At 29.1% G+C, this 18,358-nt stretch overlaps 3 protein-coding genes across 3 annotated transcripts; 1 reads left to right on the plus strand and 2 right to left on the minus strand.

The window, feature by feature from the left end:
* Positions 1–326: 326 nt before the first annotated feature.
* On the plus strand, positions 327–962 carry LOC113859717. The gene has a single exon (XM_027492422.1). The coding sequence runs from the start codon at positions 327–329 to the stop codon at positions 960–962; it is 636 nt and encodes a 211-aa protein (XP_027348223.1).
* An 8,483-nt stretch (positions 963–9,445) lies between these two features.
* On the minus strand, positions 9,446–10,287 carry LOC113859277 (vascular-related unknown protein 1). Its single transcript, XM_027492087.1, has 3 exons — positions 9,931–10,287; positions 9,724–9,789; positions 9,446–9,610 (listed from the first exon to the last, which is right to left on the minus strand). Exons 1-3 carry the CDS (start codon positions 10,285–10,287, stop codon positions 9,446–9,448), a joined length of 588 nt encoding a protein of 195 aa, XP_027347888.1.
* A 2,380-nt stretch (positions 10,288–12,667) lies between these two features.
* Positions 12,668–15,315, minus strand: LOC113858391 (RING-box protein 1a-like). Its single transcript, XM_027491038.1, has 5 exons — positions 15,067–15,315; positions 14,928–14,978; positions 14,781–14,840; positions 13,123–13,194; positions 12,668–13,024 (listed from the first exon to the last, which is right to left on the minus strand). Exons 1-5 carry the CDS (start codon positions 15,194–15,196, stop codon positions 12,987–12,989), a joined length of 351 nt encoding a protein of 116 aa, XP_027346839.1. The 5' UTR covers positions 15,197–15,315; the 3' UTR covers positions 12,668–12,986.
* Positions 15,316–18,358: the final 3,043 nt, after the last annotated feature.

Genomic DNA, 18,358 nt, shown 5'->3' on the forward strand with positions numbered 1-18,358 from the left:
TTTTGGAAATACACACAATATCCAACAAATGCTTTGTATTTCATTCACAGTGTTGTCATCATCATATTAGTACTACTTGTTGCTTTCTGCATAAATATGCATGTTTTGTATAGATACCAGCATTAACTAGTTCTCGTGGGTTGTTATCTTACTAGGAATCATTTGCCGAAGTTTTAGGCCACATCCAACGATTGATTTTGATTTCTACCAACCAAAAACCCCCAAACTTTCAATTCACAAACCTCACGGAATCACATCTATACACAGGAACACCCTTTATCCGTTCAAGTTAGAACAACAACTAAGCCCTATCTGTTCAAGTCACAATGAAACATAATCCAATAGAATCACAAGTTTCCAAAGGCAATTCCGATTCTCCTACCTACCCAGAACCAGAAATTCTGGCTACTAAAGGTCGAGGCCTCAAAATTTGCTTGATCGTTTCTTTTCTTTTTTTTATCATTATTGCCACCGTGCTAGTGACCTTGTATTTTACCATATTTAAACCCAAGAACCCAGATATATTTGTCCACCCAGTAGACCTTGATAACTTTCAGTTATTATCACCCAATTCAACTAATGCACCTCTAGGCATGGTAATCACAATAGTGAACCCAAATTACGGAAGTTTCAGCTACAGTAATTCCACTGGTTATGTAAAATATCGTGACACCATTATAGCTGAAGTTCCCTTGGTGTCAAATTCAGTCCCTGCACGTAGCACTGTGAATGTGAGCACTTCTGCTGGTGTTATGACTGGAAAATTGTTAGGTAATGTTGATTTTTTGTCAGATATTGAAGATATGGTCTTCAATTTGACATCAATGGCCACATTGCCTGGGAAAGCGAGTGTGCTCAATATTTTCAAGTTGAAGGCCACGGTTTATATCTCATGTGACATGTCTTTCAACATAAGTGCTATTGAGGCTGATTCCAGCTGCACATCAAAAATCGACCTATGATTGTTAATTTCAAAGGGAAGAATTTTAACAGAAGCCCTGCTTCAAATTGACTTTGAATTTTCAGTCAATATTCTCTTGGTTAAGCAAAGAATAATGGGAGGGGAAAAAATTGTTGTTTGCTTTCTCTTCAAATTGTTTTTTATTTTTTATCCCTTTGACTCGTAGTTGCTGCATTATTTTTTCAGTTTCGTTATTTAGACATTGTAATATTGGCACCGTATGTGATATTATGTTTATATTACATATTGCAATTAAGAAAAAACAAAAAACATCCCTCTTAAAATGGTTTTTGTAGTATTAAAGAACAAGTAGAGTTACTCTACTAAATCCCTCTTATCAATTTTATCAATTTATTTATATTTAAAAAAATTAGACATTAAAATAAATTTTCATGATGAACTGCTAATTAATTGTGTATAATTCTTTATAGACTTCACTTATTTAATAAAATTTTTAATTAGTAAAATTTAATATTTATAGAATTATTAATTGAAATAACTTTTATTAAAATAACTTTTATTAAAATTACTTTTAAATAACTTAATTTTCATCTTTTTCGAGTAATATAATACAGTTTTACAAATATTGACAACTCAATATTTCCTTCAATATTGAAAATTAAAATTGAAAAAAATATATAAAAAAGCTCATATATAAGTCTTTTACGTGCAATAACAAGATGGAGTAAGGTTGCAAATCATTTTTTGTCCAGTTAAAAGAAAAAAAAAGTTTCCTACTAAAATAATTTCAGGTCAAAGGTTTTAATTGAAGCTTAAAGAATCTGCATAAAGGAGCTTAATATGACAAATTTTTTATTCTATAAAATGACACGTAGAGTTATCTTAAATAAAAATATTTTTAAATAAATATGATTATCTTCATAATTTTGTCACATAATTTTTTTACATTTAATATTTGATTTTTAATTCAATAATGATTTGATTTATAAATTTTAAAATCTTCATAATTTATTTTTAATTTAAAATTTTTTTATCTCTTTTATTCATTCCTAATTAATATTATAGAATACTAATTATCTTAATAAAAATATTTTATTTTAAAAAAAAAATTAAATTTTGTTAAATTTAAAAGAGTCTTGTAATGTAGTTTATTTTATTGAAAAACAAACTTATTTTATTTTAATAATATATGTGTAGTGTAAAAATAATTCACAAATATAAAAGTTTAAATGTATATATTAATCAAAGATAATATATTATAAATTCTTAGAAATTATAATAACAGAACATTAATATCATTTTTTTATGGAGAATAATATTTTCACATTAATATAAGTTTAAAAATTCTTATATTCAATCTGAGTCTTTCATTTAACTTACATCTAACGATCACTGAAGTAATCAATTATAAAAAATAAATTATAACTTATTAGATATAAGGTAAATAAAAAGTGTAGATCAAGTATAAGAATTTTTTAATTTATATTAGTATGAGAAGATCCTGCTCTTTTATTTATTGATATTTTATCATAAAAAAATAATTCTATAATAATACATTACTTTAACTAAAAGACTAAATGGACTGATTTTTTTAATTTAATTTTTTTTTATTTAAAAATTTTATAAATTTAAAAAGAAAATATTATAATTATTAATAATAAATTTTTTACTATAAAAATTAAATTTATATTAATATTTAATTAAAAAATTTGATATATAATACATTATGTATGTTGAGACAGTAAGAAAGTAAAGTAACTTCCAAAATTAAGAGTGTAGATGAATTGGATTTTTTAAGACTAATCTAAATCCATTTTAAATTTAATTATATAAATTAGATTTTAAATTTAGAATTTGTTAAAAACCAGTTTTAAATTTAGTTTTAGTTAAAATTAATTTTAAATCCAATTTTGATCAAAATTGATTTTATTTTTATATAATATTAACCATTTTGAGGAAAAAATTCTAATCAAAACTATGTTTATTTGAAAAAATTATTCAAAATAATTTTTTAAAATGTCAGTATGTACTAATAAATCCTATTAATTTATTTTATTAATAAATGTAATTTAAAATATAAATATTGATTTTATTATTATTTAAATGATATTTTGGTTACGAGGGTGAATACCTATATTTTGCATTCTTTTAAACATTGTATTATTAAAAAGATAATTTAATGTCAAATGAAAATTATATTTAAAACTTTGAATTTAATATTTCAATCTTATCAAAACAAATAGATAGATTTAGTAACTTATTTTTAAAAGTCATATCCACAGTATATTTTAATTAGTTGATAGTATAAATTTAATTTAAATATACTGATGGTATAAAAAAATTTACGTTGACATATGTTGTCTTGTTAATTAGTGACTTATTAATTTATATTAACAGTGCATTAAAATTAAAATTTTCTCTTTTAAATTTAATAATGATTATTTTGCATGAAAATATCAATTTTTTAAAGTATTTTACAATTCTATACCAGTATGTTCTTGTAGTTAACATGAATATATTGTAACAATCCTTGGACATCATCTCACATTTGTTTTGTAAAATAAATATTAAATGAAAAGCATATATATTTATTATAATAAAAATATTAAAAATTAATATTTCTTGTTTAATAACTAAGAGAATTAAAAATATATATATGTCCTCTAAATCAAAGTTACAAGTCTATTAGGTGAGTAGTTGACGCTGAAGCTTGCACTTATGATAGGAATTCCATTGTGGTACGTAAGTGCAATACAAGTCTTGAAGACATTATTGGCAAAAGAGGAGGGAATGTGGTCCAAATCCCAAAACTAATTAAGGTCCCTTTTGGCCCCATAAGATTCGTGATTAGAGCTTCATGGATATTATTCTCATTATATTCCTCAGTTGTTCCCTAGTTTATGCATAGGTTGTTAGCTGCCGGCCATTAAGAATTGACACTTAGAATGTTATTTAATATATTGTAAAAGTAATATTGCTGCTTAGAGGTATTTGATTTCGTCATCTATTTTTGGGTCAATTGCAAAATGTTTGCAACATGTTTCTGGGTCCTTAAGAAATGAAACATTTTGCTTGAGAGTTCAATGATGCGATCATTTAAATTTAGTTGATTTGTTCAAAGATACGATCAATGTTAATGTACCTGATATATCTGATATATATATACATATGCCTGCTTTTTTATTATCATGAATATATACGAAAGCCAAGTAGATGAATGCGTTTGTCACAGTATTTGGTAATCTTAAGTGGAGTACTACACATTAGAGTTTTAGAAATGGAGTCGATCTTTCATTTACGAAAATATCTAACCTATAAGTTTATGTTTTCATTCCAACATTTTTTTGGTAGCCATTAATTAGCATAGTATTGCTCCTCATTCTTACATATTCAAGTGTACTTGTGACTTTAAGAGAGCTTCTATAGTAATAAAGATTGTTATATTAGATGATAAAATCGAATAACATATCTATAATTTTTTTAATATAATTTTAATTGTTAATTTTTTATATAAATTATTAAAAAAGTGACATTTATTGTATTAAAAATGAAATTTATATAACTTTAACAAATTTTAACTAATTAAAAGAATATATTTAAAAGACTATGATATAAAATTTGTTACAAATATTTCTCACATATACACACACGAAATTATTCTTAAATATATTAAATCTAAAAAAATCACAACATTAATTATAAAATTTTATATAAATATTTAATTTGTTTAAAAATTTAATATATATAATTAATATAAATATATAACTTTGTTTGATATAAGTTAATATTACAAATAGTTATTAGAAAAATAAATAATGATTATTTATACATAAATTTATGTGATTAAACTATCTTATAATAAATGATAAATTTCAATAACTAATTGAAAAGCAAATTAACGAAAGTGAAGAGTGAGATTTTGTAAGAAGACACACACAATTAGTTTGATTACGCAACTCTTGAACGTGTGAGTAGCTTTTTCAAATCAACGCTAGTTGTTCACTAATTGGCGTAACTTTTCGATTCACGGGTCTAAGATGAGTGATTAAATTGTTGTGAAGGGGACAAAAAGAAACATGTTTTCTACACTAAGTCTATACCAATCACATCAATGTGCAATACAAAATTACGAATACGACTTTTGAAGCGAATAGAGTGGATTAAAGTTTGAAGGGTCACATGCTGTTTCTGATTTATATACTTTGATGGGAGTGGGAAAGGTATAATTTGAAAACCAATGCCTTTCCCTTCAATTACTTCTTTGTTCCCTTTTCTTTCTATGGACCGAAAATCACGCGAACATGCCATACCTTTCCACAGGAGAGTGATCATATCAAATTTGTTCTTATAAGAACAGTTCTTCATTATACCATCTACTCTTCCTTTCTGCGTGCATATCTGCGACATCTACACTGTGTCTACATATTTGACATTTTAAGTGAAAATTGCTTTCTTTTGTTATCTTCACCACACACTTATATGTATGTTTATTGTATAAATAGACATAGATAGACACAGGAATCATATTAAAGGAGAAAGGTATTTTATGTTAGAATAAGAGACATGAATATTGATAACTAAAAATTAATATAAATGCATGTCTAACCATACTTACGAATAGTTACCCACAATGGAAGTGAATTTGTGACTCCAAAGATACAAATCTGTAGGGCGCGTTTTTTACCAATGAAATCTCCTTGAAAAAAACATTCATTTAACTCTTATATTTTATTTTCCTGTTAGAAGTTATTTTATTTTGTCCAAATGATAGAAGTTCAAATAAAGAAAGGGTTATATATATATATATATATATATATATATATATATATATATATATATTTATTTATTTATTTATTTTTATTTTTATTTTTTTGTGGACTTTAGGTTGCTCTATCAGAATCGTCTCTCTGTCTATGTATCTATATTTAAAAGCAGAATACAGGTTGAAATTTTTTTTTTACAAATATCATTGTTTTAAAATCTTAGGAAAAATGCTTCACAACTCATTAAAATTTAACCTTTAATTTTTAATGGCCCACTTAGACTACAAAATCTTTCTATTTAATCATTAAACTATGATAATTTAATTTAGTCTAAATTTATGTTCAGTATAATTTTATATAAAGAAAAACATCAACTTTATCATTGTCAAATGGTACCAAATTCTTCTATATACGATCTCACCAGCTAGCTGATTTGTGCTCCACTGAGATTTTTTTATTTATTCTGTTTCTGTTATTGGTATATATATGTCTGTGTGTATAGAAAAATTCAGCGAATAAAAATAAAATATAATTAAAAAAACAATATAAATTAGATTAAATAAGCTAGAATGCTTGTTTGTTTGGAGTTGTAACCCAGTAAAATCAATTTTGAATAAACAAACAAACGATCGATTAACATAAAATGTTCCATCACTACTAAAATGTTGTACAATTGGAGTCTAAGTGAATTTTACAACCGTTAGTGAATTCATAGAAATTGAATGGAAGTGCTTATGGTAATAATTGCTGCAATTTAAGGATTTAAGAAGAATATACCATTTGTAAGAGGTATATGTGGGTGTAGTATTTTTTTTATTTATTTATAAATTTAATTCGTTAGAGAAAGAGCATAACAATGAGCGAACTCGTTAAGAGTCTGCCTAGACTTGCGTTTTTCTGCTCCAAAAGCTTGCCTAACGAGGTAGAAAAAGAAAAAGTTAAACTACTTCACAAGTATAATTAAGGAAAAATAAAACAAATAAAGAATAACATAATTCAAGCTTTCAATACTTCTAATCTTCGTTCTTTTTTTTTTAGGTTATACAGAAAGCTAAATGGGTTTAGATTATTACCCTTCAAATTAAGAAATATGTGTATGTGTTTTCAAATATGCATTACAGATAAGCTCTATAATGTCCATGATTATGTTAGATATAAATGCTGCGGATGCAGGGATTAATTGACGATTGATCACCATGAAAGGTGACCTTGATTCTCTATTATCGGTTTAGAGCTTGAATTAGACCTTTGATCTACCACCCCATAACTCAAATCACATCATTAGTGGTTGTTAACTATTTTGATGGGGTACCTAACGTATGATGTTAACTAAATTTTAGCCAAGTGGTTCAAACCAATTGTCTTTTCAAACTACTTGTAAGTTTTATCCTGTATTAATTGATGAGGAGGCTCATATAATTATTTGACGTAATGCATTTGAATTTTCCTCTATTCCTTTATCAATTATTAGCCTAATCTCCAACCATCTCATGTGAGAAACTATGATAATCTTGAAGTCGCATGCGATTATACATAGAGATCGCTGTCAACAGTTTCGCCATTTTAGTAGTATGTATACTTTTTGATGGAGACTGGTAAATTAACAGACAAATTAAACCATACAAAAGTTGCTACCATTTGAAATGCTGAGCTTTGGCAATGGATTGCACACACACGTATCGAGTATTATAGAAGCTTTGAACCATAACTTGATGTTGACAAAATGGGCAGGGCTAGCTGTAAATACTACATAGTATTCACAATAATTATGGAATGGGATCAGCTAGCATTCCCATGTACGAAAAGATACTAAAAATGAATGAAAAATAATGTTAGCTTTTAGAAGAATAATGGAGCTGGGCGCGAGAAAGCATTTCATGGTGGAATTTGTAAGTAATATGCTTATGTAATTCGCGCAATCTTCCGTTTTCTAACCTGTTTTAAATGCTTGAGCACATGGAGGGTTGTTTTCTTGCTGCCATTTCTATGTATTCTTTATTAAATGAATGGCCAGCAGGAGGTAGTAGAAGGTTTCATATATAATATTTAAACTTATCAATCTACTCTTTTCTTTTAATTAAATATTATATCCTATAAACTAAACACTTTTGTGGGTACAAAGGAAACTCTCTCTCTCTCTCTCTCTATATATATATATAATAAGCATTATATTAACCACTGGCATATTCGTATGTAGAACAATACATACTTTTTGTTTATTATGAGGGTGTATCTTAAGATATCATATAGGATAGGAGACCAATGCTCATCAAGGGAATACACTAAATGGATATATATATGAAACAAAATTAATTTCGCTGATTATAAAAGATGATTAAATGGCATATGAGTAACAAACTAAAATATATTTCTAAAATATGTGAAAAAAATCCTTAAAAAATGTAAACATTATCCGCACGCCAATAGCGCAATACATCCTTCTTTGATTTTGATGTAAGCAGTGTATCTATTTATAATTATGAGTACTCTTGCTAGCTAGTTTTTTTTTTTTTCCCTTTAAATAATGCATGGTATTTTTTTTAATATAAAAAAATGTAATGATATAAGGTGATACGATAATGTTACCAAAAAATTAAAGATTCTTTACAGGGTACCGGGCTTGACACGCTGTTGGAATCCAACGACTTGCACGTTCTCTCTTTTCTTTTTTTTTCCTCATTGCCTATAAAAATAGATGTGTCATCGTCACTGATTTTTTTATTTAATTTCTTATTTATATAATCTCATAAAAAATTATTTGTACAATTTTAGTTGTTATCCCATTATAACTTACAAAAGGGTTGTGAAAGTGTTATTTGAGAATGTGTAAAAGCATATTTCTTAATCATTACAAACTATTTGTAGTATGTTTGGATTCTTGAATCCGACAAATCATGATTTTGTGTAAAAGTTATATCATGCTAATTCTTATACTTAAACCATAATTTAAAGATTTTTAAATAAAATTCAAACATGTACGAAAATTTGCACTAAGAAGCATGTGTATGTGTATTTTTGTATTAAAAGATTAATAATTAGAGACTAATCTTTTTTGAGATATGAAAGTTATTATATTGGATTTTACATTTCTAAACAAAACTATTTTATTTTTTTTTATGCACACGGAAAACACATTTATTTGTTTACTGTTTAACTCAAATTGGCATTGCTACTTAATTAGATTTGGTTATCTTACCAGTTTTGGTTATCAAACATCACATAATTTTTAAGTTAAAAAAAGATTGACCAACTTAAACCTTTTGACCCACCTGATTCACATCGACTGCAATACCAATCTTTTGCCTGTATTCATCACCATTATCAGCATGACTAGTGTTTTTAATCTCCCTATTCCATTAATTCGTGAGAATCCACATTTGGTTAATTTATTAATTTCACATTTATAGTAAGGACATCCACCACATGATAGCGAACATTATCTTAATAATATGTTATATCCTTTTTTATTTTCATATTTTTATACTTCATATTGAGCGATTAATATGGATAATAATTATGGATAATAATTAAGAAAAGCGTGTGCTTAAGCTTCCTTTCAAGAACAAATTAATTACAAGCACAAATGTATCAAACTGTTAACTAGGATTGGTATATACATACAGATTGTACATCACAGTCATTGATCATGCTCTATAGTATACAATTCCACAACTTGGGCCACAGAGAATTAGAAACACAGAGAAAAGGAGACAAGGAGGGGTAGACAGAGAGAGAGAAGCTATATAGACAAAAGTATTAGTCACCCCAAATAATTAACTAACAAGGACAAAGGAACCAGGCATAGCCCCCTTTTCTTCAAGTCTGTGCAATCAATGTTCTTTCCATTATATTTTAATTCATGCTCATCATCATCATCCCTCTGCAAAGCTGAATAATTCTCGGATGATGTGAATCCCTTACCACCCTACACAATCATGATCATGAAACCACATATAGAACATGGTTAGCTACGATTCAGAACCAAATTTATTTATTTCTTCTCTTCAGATCATGAAAAACATTATAATCCAGGTTTACCATAGAACCTCCTAGTTGATCATCAACCTTCCTGGAAATGATTTCAGTTGGATTCAAGTCCCTCACCTACACATAATTAATAATGATATATTATATTAAAAAAAGTGAAAAGAAAATATCACCATCCAATTGCTCACGAAAGAGGAAAAGGAGAAGAAAAATCAAATCACGCATAAAAGAAACAATAATATGAAGTTGCTGTTTTACCTTGGGGCTATTGACTGGAGAGCTAGCAGTGTCTTCCAAAGGGTCATCTTCTGATATATGTTTGGTTCTTGCTCTCTTGAAACTTAGTTTCTGAGGTAGATTCGGCGCACTATGACCACTAGCTTTAACTAAAGAGCAAGAGAGAAGATGATTGTGATGAGATAATTTCCATGCAGCAGAAGAAGCAGCATCTGAAAGCAAAGAGGAACCATCCAAGCTAGAACAAGAACTGGGTTCCATGCCTTTTGAGAAATCTTCCAAGTAAGATGTCCATCCACTTTCCTGATCAGAACCACTTAGGTTTTTGGTGGTAGCTTCCACCCTTTCTCTTGATGAATAATTCAGAGAATGATCCATTATTCTAACTCTAACAACAAAGCCAACACAATATATAATAATAAGATATATAGTGTTTGGCCAGAAGTTGAGAAAACCTTTTGTAGAGACATTTATAACCGAAAGTTATGAGTGAAGAATGGAGAAAAAGGGAAGCCATACCGTAGAATCTTGTGGTGGGCCACACGGTGTTGAGGAAGTTAAAGTAACAGTTGAAACTCCAACTGAAAACCAACGCTAGAGAGAGAGAGAGAGAGGGTTGACCTATGTGGTTCAGAAAGGATTTTGGTTTAAAATTAGAGGGCATTAATCATTTTTTCCTTTTCTATTGCCTTCGAAGTAAATTACAAGTTAGACAGAAATTCCTATTTATTAATAATATATATATGTGATCGTCACAAGAATATGTTCTTGTTCTTAATTATATTTTAATAATTTCTATAGTACCTTATAAATTAATAAGACATTTTATGTTATTTTACATATAAAAATCAATCTTATATTAAACATGTATAATAAAAAACAGAAATTAATAATTTTATTAAAAAAATATATAAATATTTTTAAAATTTTAAAATATTAGAAAATTATAATGAAGATGTATAATCCTCTGTTAAGTATGTGCAACCATTGTTTAGAAAATTGAAATGGCTCGGCTGATCTCTGACCACTTTAGTAATGTTTAGCCTCTTAAACTGGCGACTTAATCGGCCATTGAACCGCCCTTCGTCACTATCCCATTACTTCTTCACAGTTTGTGCAAACTATATATATTTAACATATTACATTCAAAAATGTTTCTATTTAACACTTATTTTATCTAAATTGCAAGCTATCTAATATGATTGTTTTATACTAAGATTTCTCAAAATTTAATCTTTTACTATTTTAGTTATAATATATTATTATTATTATTATTATTACCTTCGATTACGATTTAACCATGATCGGACTAGTGAATCTAAATAAGTATCTTCGATGGTTAAAAGATATAGTTTCCAACGTGTCAAACTGCATTTTAAAATTAAAATTAAAATTTCTTATATTTTCTGTTTCATAACTGACGAACTGTTTGGAGGGTTTCGTAGTCGCAGCAATGTTGAGGGGTTAGTAGGACAGTGCAAAAGAGATTAATCCCCCGTTAAGATATTCCAATAATAAACAAAAAACAGAAATATGATGCTCAATTTCTGAACAAAGAATTTCATGACACACTAATTACTTTTGTATTTTTCATCAGCTATATGCTCGTTACACACCGCAATAAAACTATCTTATTGAACTCAAACATTGACCATTATTGATAAAGTAACGTTATTTTTATAATAATTTTTATTTTCTCTATCATATTATTCATTTTACCTCATTTTTCTCTTTCTATCTCTCTCCTTTATATAATTATTGTCAGATTAAATGATGTTACGTAAATAGCATTATTCTTATAGTTGCACGTTTACTTTATACTATTAATTCTCACATATTTTCTCTTATATTTTATTTACGCTCATTTTTATCACATCATTCTTCACAATTTTTTCCCTTTATTACGTATCTCTCTTTTCTACATTCATTTCACCCCTCAAAAAGTTGTGTAAAATTATTACTACTCTTTTCTTTATCAGCTTCTGCACCCTATTCGTTTTGGTCTTATGCTTACAAACTCCAGTTTTTAATCAATAGGTTGCTCGCTCCTCCATTGCATGATAAATCAGAGGATCCATGTACTGGATGGGTATTAGCTCAAATTAACTTTTATTTATTTTTTAAATAATGCTAGCAATACATTCTTTAATATATACTCTTTAACACATTTTTTATTATTAACTAAAATTTATTGAAAAGTATAAAAATCATGTAAATCTTATTCTTTTTCTCTTCTAAATTAATTTTTAATAAATTTTAACCAATAATAAAATATGTACTAAAGAATGTGTTAAAAAATGTTACTGTCATTAATCTTTACTTATAACTTAACTGGACATGTTTCATCAACCACTGAGTAAACAGTCTACCAAGGACACCTGATTCCTTTAATAATAATAATTACCAGATTAAACATTTTGGTATTTCAAGCGACTCAAGAGGCCCAAACACTGGTGGTACCAGCAAAATCACTCGTCAATGGAAACATTGTTTTGAAAGGAGCACCGAGACAGGAAACACTAGACCATACACTTGAACAGATTATAATTTTTTCTAACGTGAGAAAGAAGAAAGGTAGCTCTGCTTGAGATAAAATGACATTGCGTGTAGAAGAGATAGCGAGCCTTCACGACTGACGTCATAGTGACAAGGCCAGATTTGATAATTCAGGTGACGGGTAATCCACTCAATAAGAAAACGTTTATGGAAGACAACCAGTGATGACACTGCAAATATGCTCGAATGAGATTTAAAATTGACGCAGAAGTAAAAAAGATCCATTAACATCAACTGCAACGAAATATAATGTAACGGGGAAGCAGGAAAAACCAGCACACACGGTCCAAAAGCACCACAAATAAACAGCCGAAAGGGAGAGCAAATAAAACACATACATCAAAATATTAAAATAATACTTTACATGTAGTCTGTCCACATATACCAAGTTCCACGAGACAAACTGCTCTCTTGAAGGTAAATCCAGTAGACAAGCAATCGAAAATAATTGGGACAGCTGTTAATATGCAAAAGCTAGGATACGAGTGCAAATGTCGAAGGAGCTCAACTGCGTCAAAGTTTTAGTGACCGTATTTCTGAAACTCCCACTCACTGTTATCTGCAAACGCACAGAAACAATTGGTAAATAAGAAGTGCATTTCTTAATCCATTAAGTCCTAAAAGAAAAGAAGGATAAAAGGAATTAGGCTTGCATACCTAGAGGACATACTTGACGGGTCTTTAGCCATCGACTAATACAATGGAAGTGAAAAGCATGGTTACAAACCCCTGTATAAGATAATGAATGTAAGCCAGGAGCAAGTAATGAGTAATCCTGCATACACTAAGCAGAATAGTAACAACCACCGAAGCCTTCATTATTAGAGAATGACCTAAAAACTATTATTTGACGTCCCAACTGATCAAAAGAATGTAACCTAAACTGCAGAATTATACAATGAAAGATATCTATAAAGAAACAAATAAAATCATGATCTAATGCACTTGCATAAGATAAATGACCTGTAAAATAGCATGCAGTAATGAATGGACAAGCTAGAATTAACTATTTGTTTGGAATGTCGTTCTACAAGGAAAAGGAAAGGAAAATGTATATTGATTAGACATCATCCCCAGTTTGGTATCAGGGGTGGAAAGTGAGAGATTAGGATGGAGAAAGAATCCATGAGTCCCAAAATTTCTCATCCTTACTCCTTGGGTGGATTAAGGAAGGGAAGAAAGTAAAGTGAGCCAACATGTGTTTTTATCCATCTCAACATTAACTAAAACGTCCATTTTTTTCATGCTGAAACCAAACAAAGGAAGGGAAACTTTGTTTCTTTTCCCTCAGATAATAACAAAAACAGGAAATAATTACACTTCTCTCTTCCTTTCTTTTCTTTTCTTTTCTTTTCTTTAATATGATCACATATAGTGAAAAGAATATGTTATTTTTCCTCAGTTAAGAGTTCTGATTGTATTCCCCTGAATTCTACTTATGAATAGATATATTGAGAGATAGATAGAGGGAGAGAGAGAGAGCGTAGGGGGGTGAGCCAACAAAGATAAGAAGGATACCTATTCTAACCACCTGAAAAGCCACATCAAAGTGAGGCAGAGGCAGTAGCCACAATGTTAAGCAGCCAAGTTAAAAGAAGATACTAAAATATAAAAGTGTGGAAAGAACTACAGTATGCATAAGATCTTGAATTTCCTTCAGTTCAAGAATGGAACGGAAAAATAAAAAAGGTAAAATACAACAAAGGAGGAAAATCAGCCCTAGATAATGTTAAACAGAGAAATATCACGAGAGTAACTATGTCCAGCTTACATCCCATCCTAAGAGTGAATCACACCTTTGTCTCACAAGATCAAGGAGATAATAGCAGCCATCAGTGACCATCCCAAAATCTTACACAACACATATAGCACAAAGAGCACCAGGAAGAATTGGAGGATCAAAAGTTATTTTCCTCAGGATAATAAATGATAGCATTCAGACAAATGTTTTGAATCAAATTCCCAGTTACTTTCCTATACTCATTTGCAATTGTATGCTATAAGTGAAATATAGTTAGCATACCAAATGGTCATAGTAAACCCATTTTGAACTTTACAGCAACAATTTAGGCGTAGCTTATGAAGAACAAACTACCTAGACATTTCCTTGCAATCGAGATTGAAGCATTCTAAGCAAACAATATATTTAGTATAAATTATATATATTCAAATTATATTTACAATAACATCTCAACAATTCTATCTAGCTTCAACCATAACATGGCAGCTAAAAATAATATATTTTAAAAGATATTTCCAACAAAATCACAAAAACAGTGTAATTGAGATAGAAATAAGAGGGATTCGGAACATACCCCAAGCCACAGTGCATTCCTCACTAGTGGCGCTAGCCTGGTTGGCTTGGCACTCAATACCTAAAATCAGTGTCCAAAATTCAAAAGCGGAACGAAACGAATCGCTTCAAACTAAAAGCCCGTTTTAGATTAAAACAGCATGCTTACAGAGATCCATGATGTGGTTCCGGCAGATAGCACAGTTATCGACAACAATATCTAGAAAAAAAAACAAAAAAAATATATAATAAATTTTAACCCAAAAACGAAAAATACCCTAAAAATTAGGGTTTAAGATGGTAAATACCCCAAGCCCAGAGAGCGACGGCGTTCCATTTCTTGATCTCGAATCGCTTGGGCTTCTTAGATGAAGGACCGGCACTGCTTGAGGGCTCGCCGGCGGGAACCATCGGCACGTCGGAATCAAGTGTCGCCATGTTCCTCTCTCTCTTTCTCTTTCGCTCCTGTCTCTGTTGTGTATAATTTGTGCAGTGCTTCGTCAGTTGAGTTTATTTCTCCAACGTGGTGGAATCAAACAGTGGCAATAAAGCGTTTTCTACTTCTACATCTACGCTTCTACTAAATACTGTCATACGTATATGAGTATCCCTTTACAATGGGTTGGGCTATTATGTTTACTGGGCCTACTAAACTATTGGGCCAATTCCAAGATTGTTCGACTCCTCTTCTTCCTGGACTTGGCCCACAATATGAAACACAAAACTTTGTGATACTTTGATTTATATATTTTTGGTGATTCGTGTGATCTTTAATTTGTGTTTACCTTAAGTTTGACCGAAAAAACTAAAAACCTGTTTTTCTAAGCTTCAAAACCTAGTTAATGTAGAGAACATGCTTTTATAAATATTAACTACGTTTCACATAATGTTAAAAGTTATCCGATTTCTCTTCCTCGGTGATAAAAGTGATATTTATTTAAAATTTTGATGCTATTCCTGCAACTAGAACTAATATATTTAAGAATTAGAAGAAAATGAAAATAAATAGACACATAAATTAAATTCCATCCTTTTCATCATTTAATTTCCTGAACAAACGCTAACTTAACACATTGCGTTTCCTTGGTTTTGTTGTCTGACAAAAATGGGTTTTGGATTTTCAGTTGCGTGAAAGAAAATAGAAGAAATTAAATTTGGGATAGAATACAATTTGTTCAAACATTAATTCTTTAGAAGCTCTCAACGATATATGTACTAAATCTTGGTTGATTGTACAATGTAAGGACCTTTCTTTTGTTTTAATATATGCTCCAAATCATTTATTGTAGGGAAATAAAGTGCATGCATGAAATCCCTTTCTTCATTGAATCCTAGTAGTTGTTCTATCATGGGTTGTAAGCAATCCGCATCCTACCAACGTTGAGACAGAAGAAAGAAGATTTAAATTTCATAATAAATCTTCTACCTACAATATCTATTTCAATAAGAAGTGTACAGTATAAAATTAAGATCATTCAATTAATGTTCATTGCAAAGTTTCTTAGTTTCATTAAAGAAGCTTTCAATTACCAATCTTACGTTGACATTTATCACAGTGTAGTCTCATTGATTTGTCAACGACAAAAGAAATACATCCAATTAATATACTTGTTTAATTGGAATGATGGAAGACAAATATGAATTCGAAACTACAGTCTGTGAGGAACGGTTCAGTGCTTTATAACAGATATTACATCCAAGTTACAGCCAAAAACAAATTACAAGTATAATTGTTATTTAAGATTGTTTTTCCACTGTCCTTAAACAAAGACGTTTATCCACATAACAACAACAATTTTAAGGTTACTACATATGCTACAATGGTCACGGAGGCTATTCAATCTTCAGCCTATTTTTCCAACCTTGTCAATTTAATTCATTTATTTATCATCTATCTTTGTTTCTATTACTTATTATCTCTTATCAACGCAAACTTTGTTTCTCTTGTGAAATAGCATTTACTTCTTTAAATTAAATTACATAATTATTTGAGAATTTAATTCACAAAATCGACTTTCATTAAATTAAAAGGATAAGAGAGGAAGAAAAAAAAACTACTCTATTGTCAGCCAGCAACTCTAATTTAAAGCACACCTAACCCGATTAGAATCTAGAGCCCAAAGCAAAATTTAAATTGCTAAAATTAAACCAAAACTATATCAACATAAAGTATAACAATATAGAAAGCCTATGTGGCTAATCAACTAAGTATGTAGTTCTATCTTATTCAATGCCCGATTACAATTACACCAGTATTGAAATACCTTCCGAATCGAAAGATCATAGGAACATAGTCATGATATTGTTGCCATTCCATGGTATCTTAATTTCTTTTGTCAGTGTATAGAACATAATAACATATTGTATTTTTCTTTGCCTTAATTGTAATGCTTTTTCATAACCAGAAATTTCAGTAGCCAGGCCCTGGTCAAATTGACTCGTGTGAGTAAACATTTATTATAGCTTCTAGAAAAGAAAGACTAAAAAAGTAAATGCTCAAATTGGTTCCCGTAAAATATATAAACGGATTTTCTAACCTTTGCAATCTTATACAAGATAAATTTCAATTCCTAAATCATTTAACTAATGAAAGAAGAGTAAAAAATAATTTTTTAAAAATATTATGATAAAATAATTAATATAAATTAATTAAGTGGTGTATTTATTAAGGTTTATCCTTTGCAAAGTTGCACAAGTTAGAAAACTCCATATATATATATAAAACGTAAAGTTCACTTTGTAAAAAACTTTTACACTGATTTAATTTTTTATAATATAAAATAATCGTTAATTTAAGATTCAAATTAATGTCTTGATTTGGATTAAGAGACTATATATATTAATTATGAATACTGAATTAATCTCTAATATTTTTATAGGGAAGCATTTTGATGCTTCGTGTATCTTGGAAAAATTAACATAGGTGTTTATTGAAAAAAGAAAATTCTCAGAGAAATTTGATATCGTATTAATTTCCACAACAGGTAACCTAAACCAATATTGACCTCTGTTTATTTATATAGCTGACTTATAAAATGACAACTAGTCGTAATTGTACGTGCAGAAGGAAAAGAAGGCTTCAACTTCGCCACAGGACTTGCCATGGCTATCTGTTCAGTGTTTCAGTTGACTAACCTTGGTCATTTGAAAAATTGGGGTGTTTAATTTTTATCAATTGAGAATTTTTGTTTTTTAAATTTATACATTAAAATATTTATATTTTTATTTGATTATAGATTTTTATTTTAATAAAATTGTGAATATTTATTGAAAAAATTTATATGACAGAGCATTAAAATTATTTTTTATTATAATTTTATATTATATACGACAAATGATTCGTGTATGGGTTTTTGGAGTGAATGATGAGAAACATGGAAGGCACAACCACTTGCGTTTCCGCTGGGCCATGGCAGCTACTGCTACAGTAGAGCTCCACAGCTGCATATGGATATGGACTTACATCATCATGCCCCACAACAATTGGACATGCAATTACATTTGGGATTGGGAAACAACTAAACAAAACATAATCAATAAATAAAACAAATCATATCATAAATGAAACCCCCCAACTACCCCATATATATAAACATAATA

Source organism: Abrus precatorius, unplaced genomic scaffold, assembly GCF_003935025.1.
Source record: "Abrus precatorius isolate BTA unplaced genomic scaffold, Abrus_2018 Scaffold2, whole genome shotgun sequence".
NCBI lineage: Eukaryota > Viridiplantae > Streptophyta > Magnoliopsida > Fabales > Fabaceae > Abrus > Abrus precatorius.

Excerpts from the sequence above, each read along its gene's own strand:
- LOC113859717 (XM_027492422.1), top strand. The coding sequence starts at position 327 with ATGAAACATAATCCAATAGAATCACAAGTTTCCAAAGGCAATTCCGAT.
- LOC113859277 (XM_027492087.1), bottom strand. The coding sequence starts at position 10,287 with ATGGATCATTCTCTGAATTATTCATCAAGAGAAAGGGTGGAAGCTACC. Across the intron at positions 9,790-9,930 it reads CTCCAGTCAATAGCCCCAAG|GTGAGGGACTTGAATCCAAC; the intron begins GTAAAACAGCAA and ends AATTATGTGTAG. Across the intron at positions 9,611-9,723 it reads ATCAACTAGGAGGTTCTATG|GGTGGTAAGGGATTCACATC; the intron begins GTAAACCTGGAT and ends ATGATTGTGTAG.
- LOC113858391 (XM_027491038.1), bottom strand. The coding sequence starts at position 15,196 with ATGGCGACACTTGATTCCGACGTGCCGATGGTTCCCGCCGGCGAGCCC. Across the intron at positions 14,979-15,066 it reads CGTCGCTCTCTGGGCTTGGG|ATATTGTTGTCGATAACTGT; the intron begins GTATTTACCATC and ends TTTTTTTTCTAG. Across the intron at positions 13,195-14,780 it reads GGAATGCACTGTGGCTTGGG|GGGTTTGTAACCATGCTTTT; the intron begins GTATGTTCCGAA and ends TATCTTATACAG.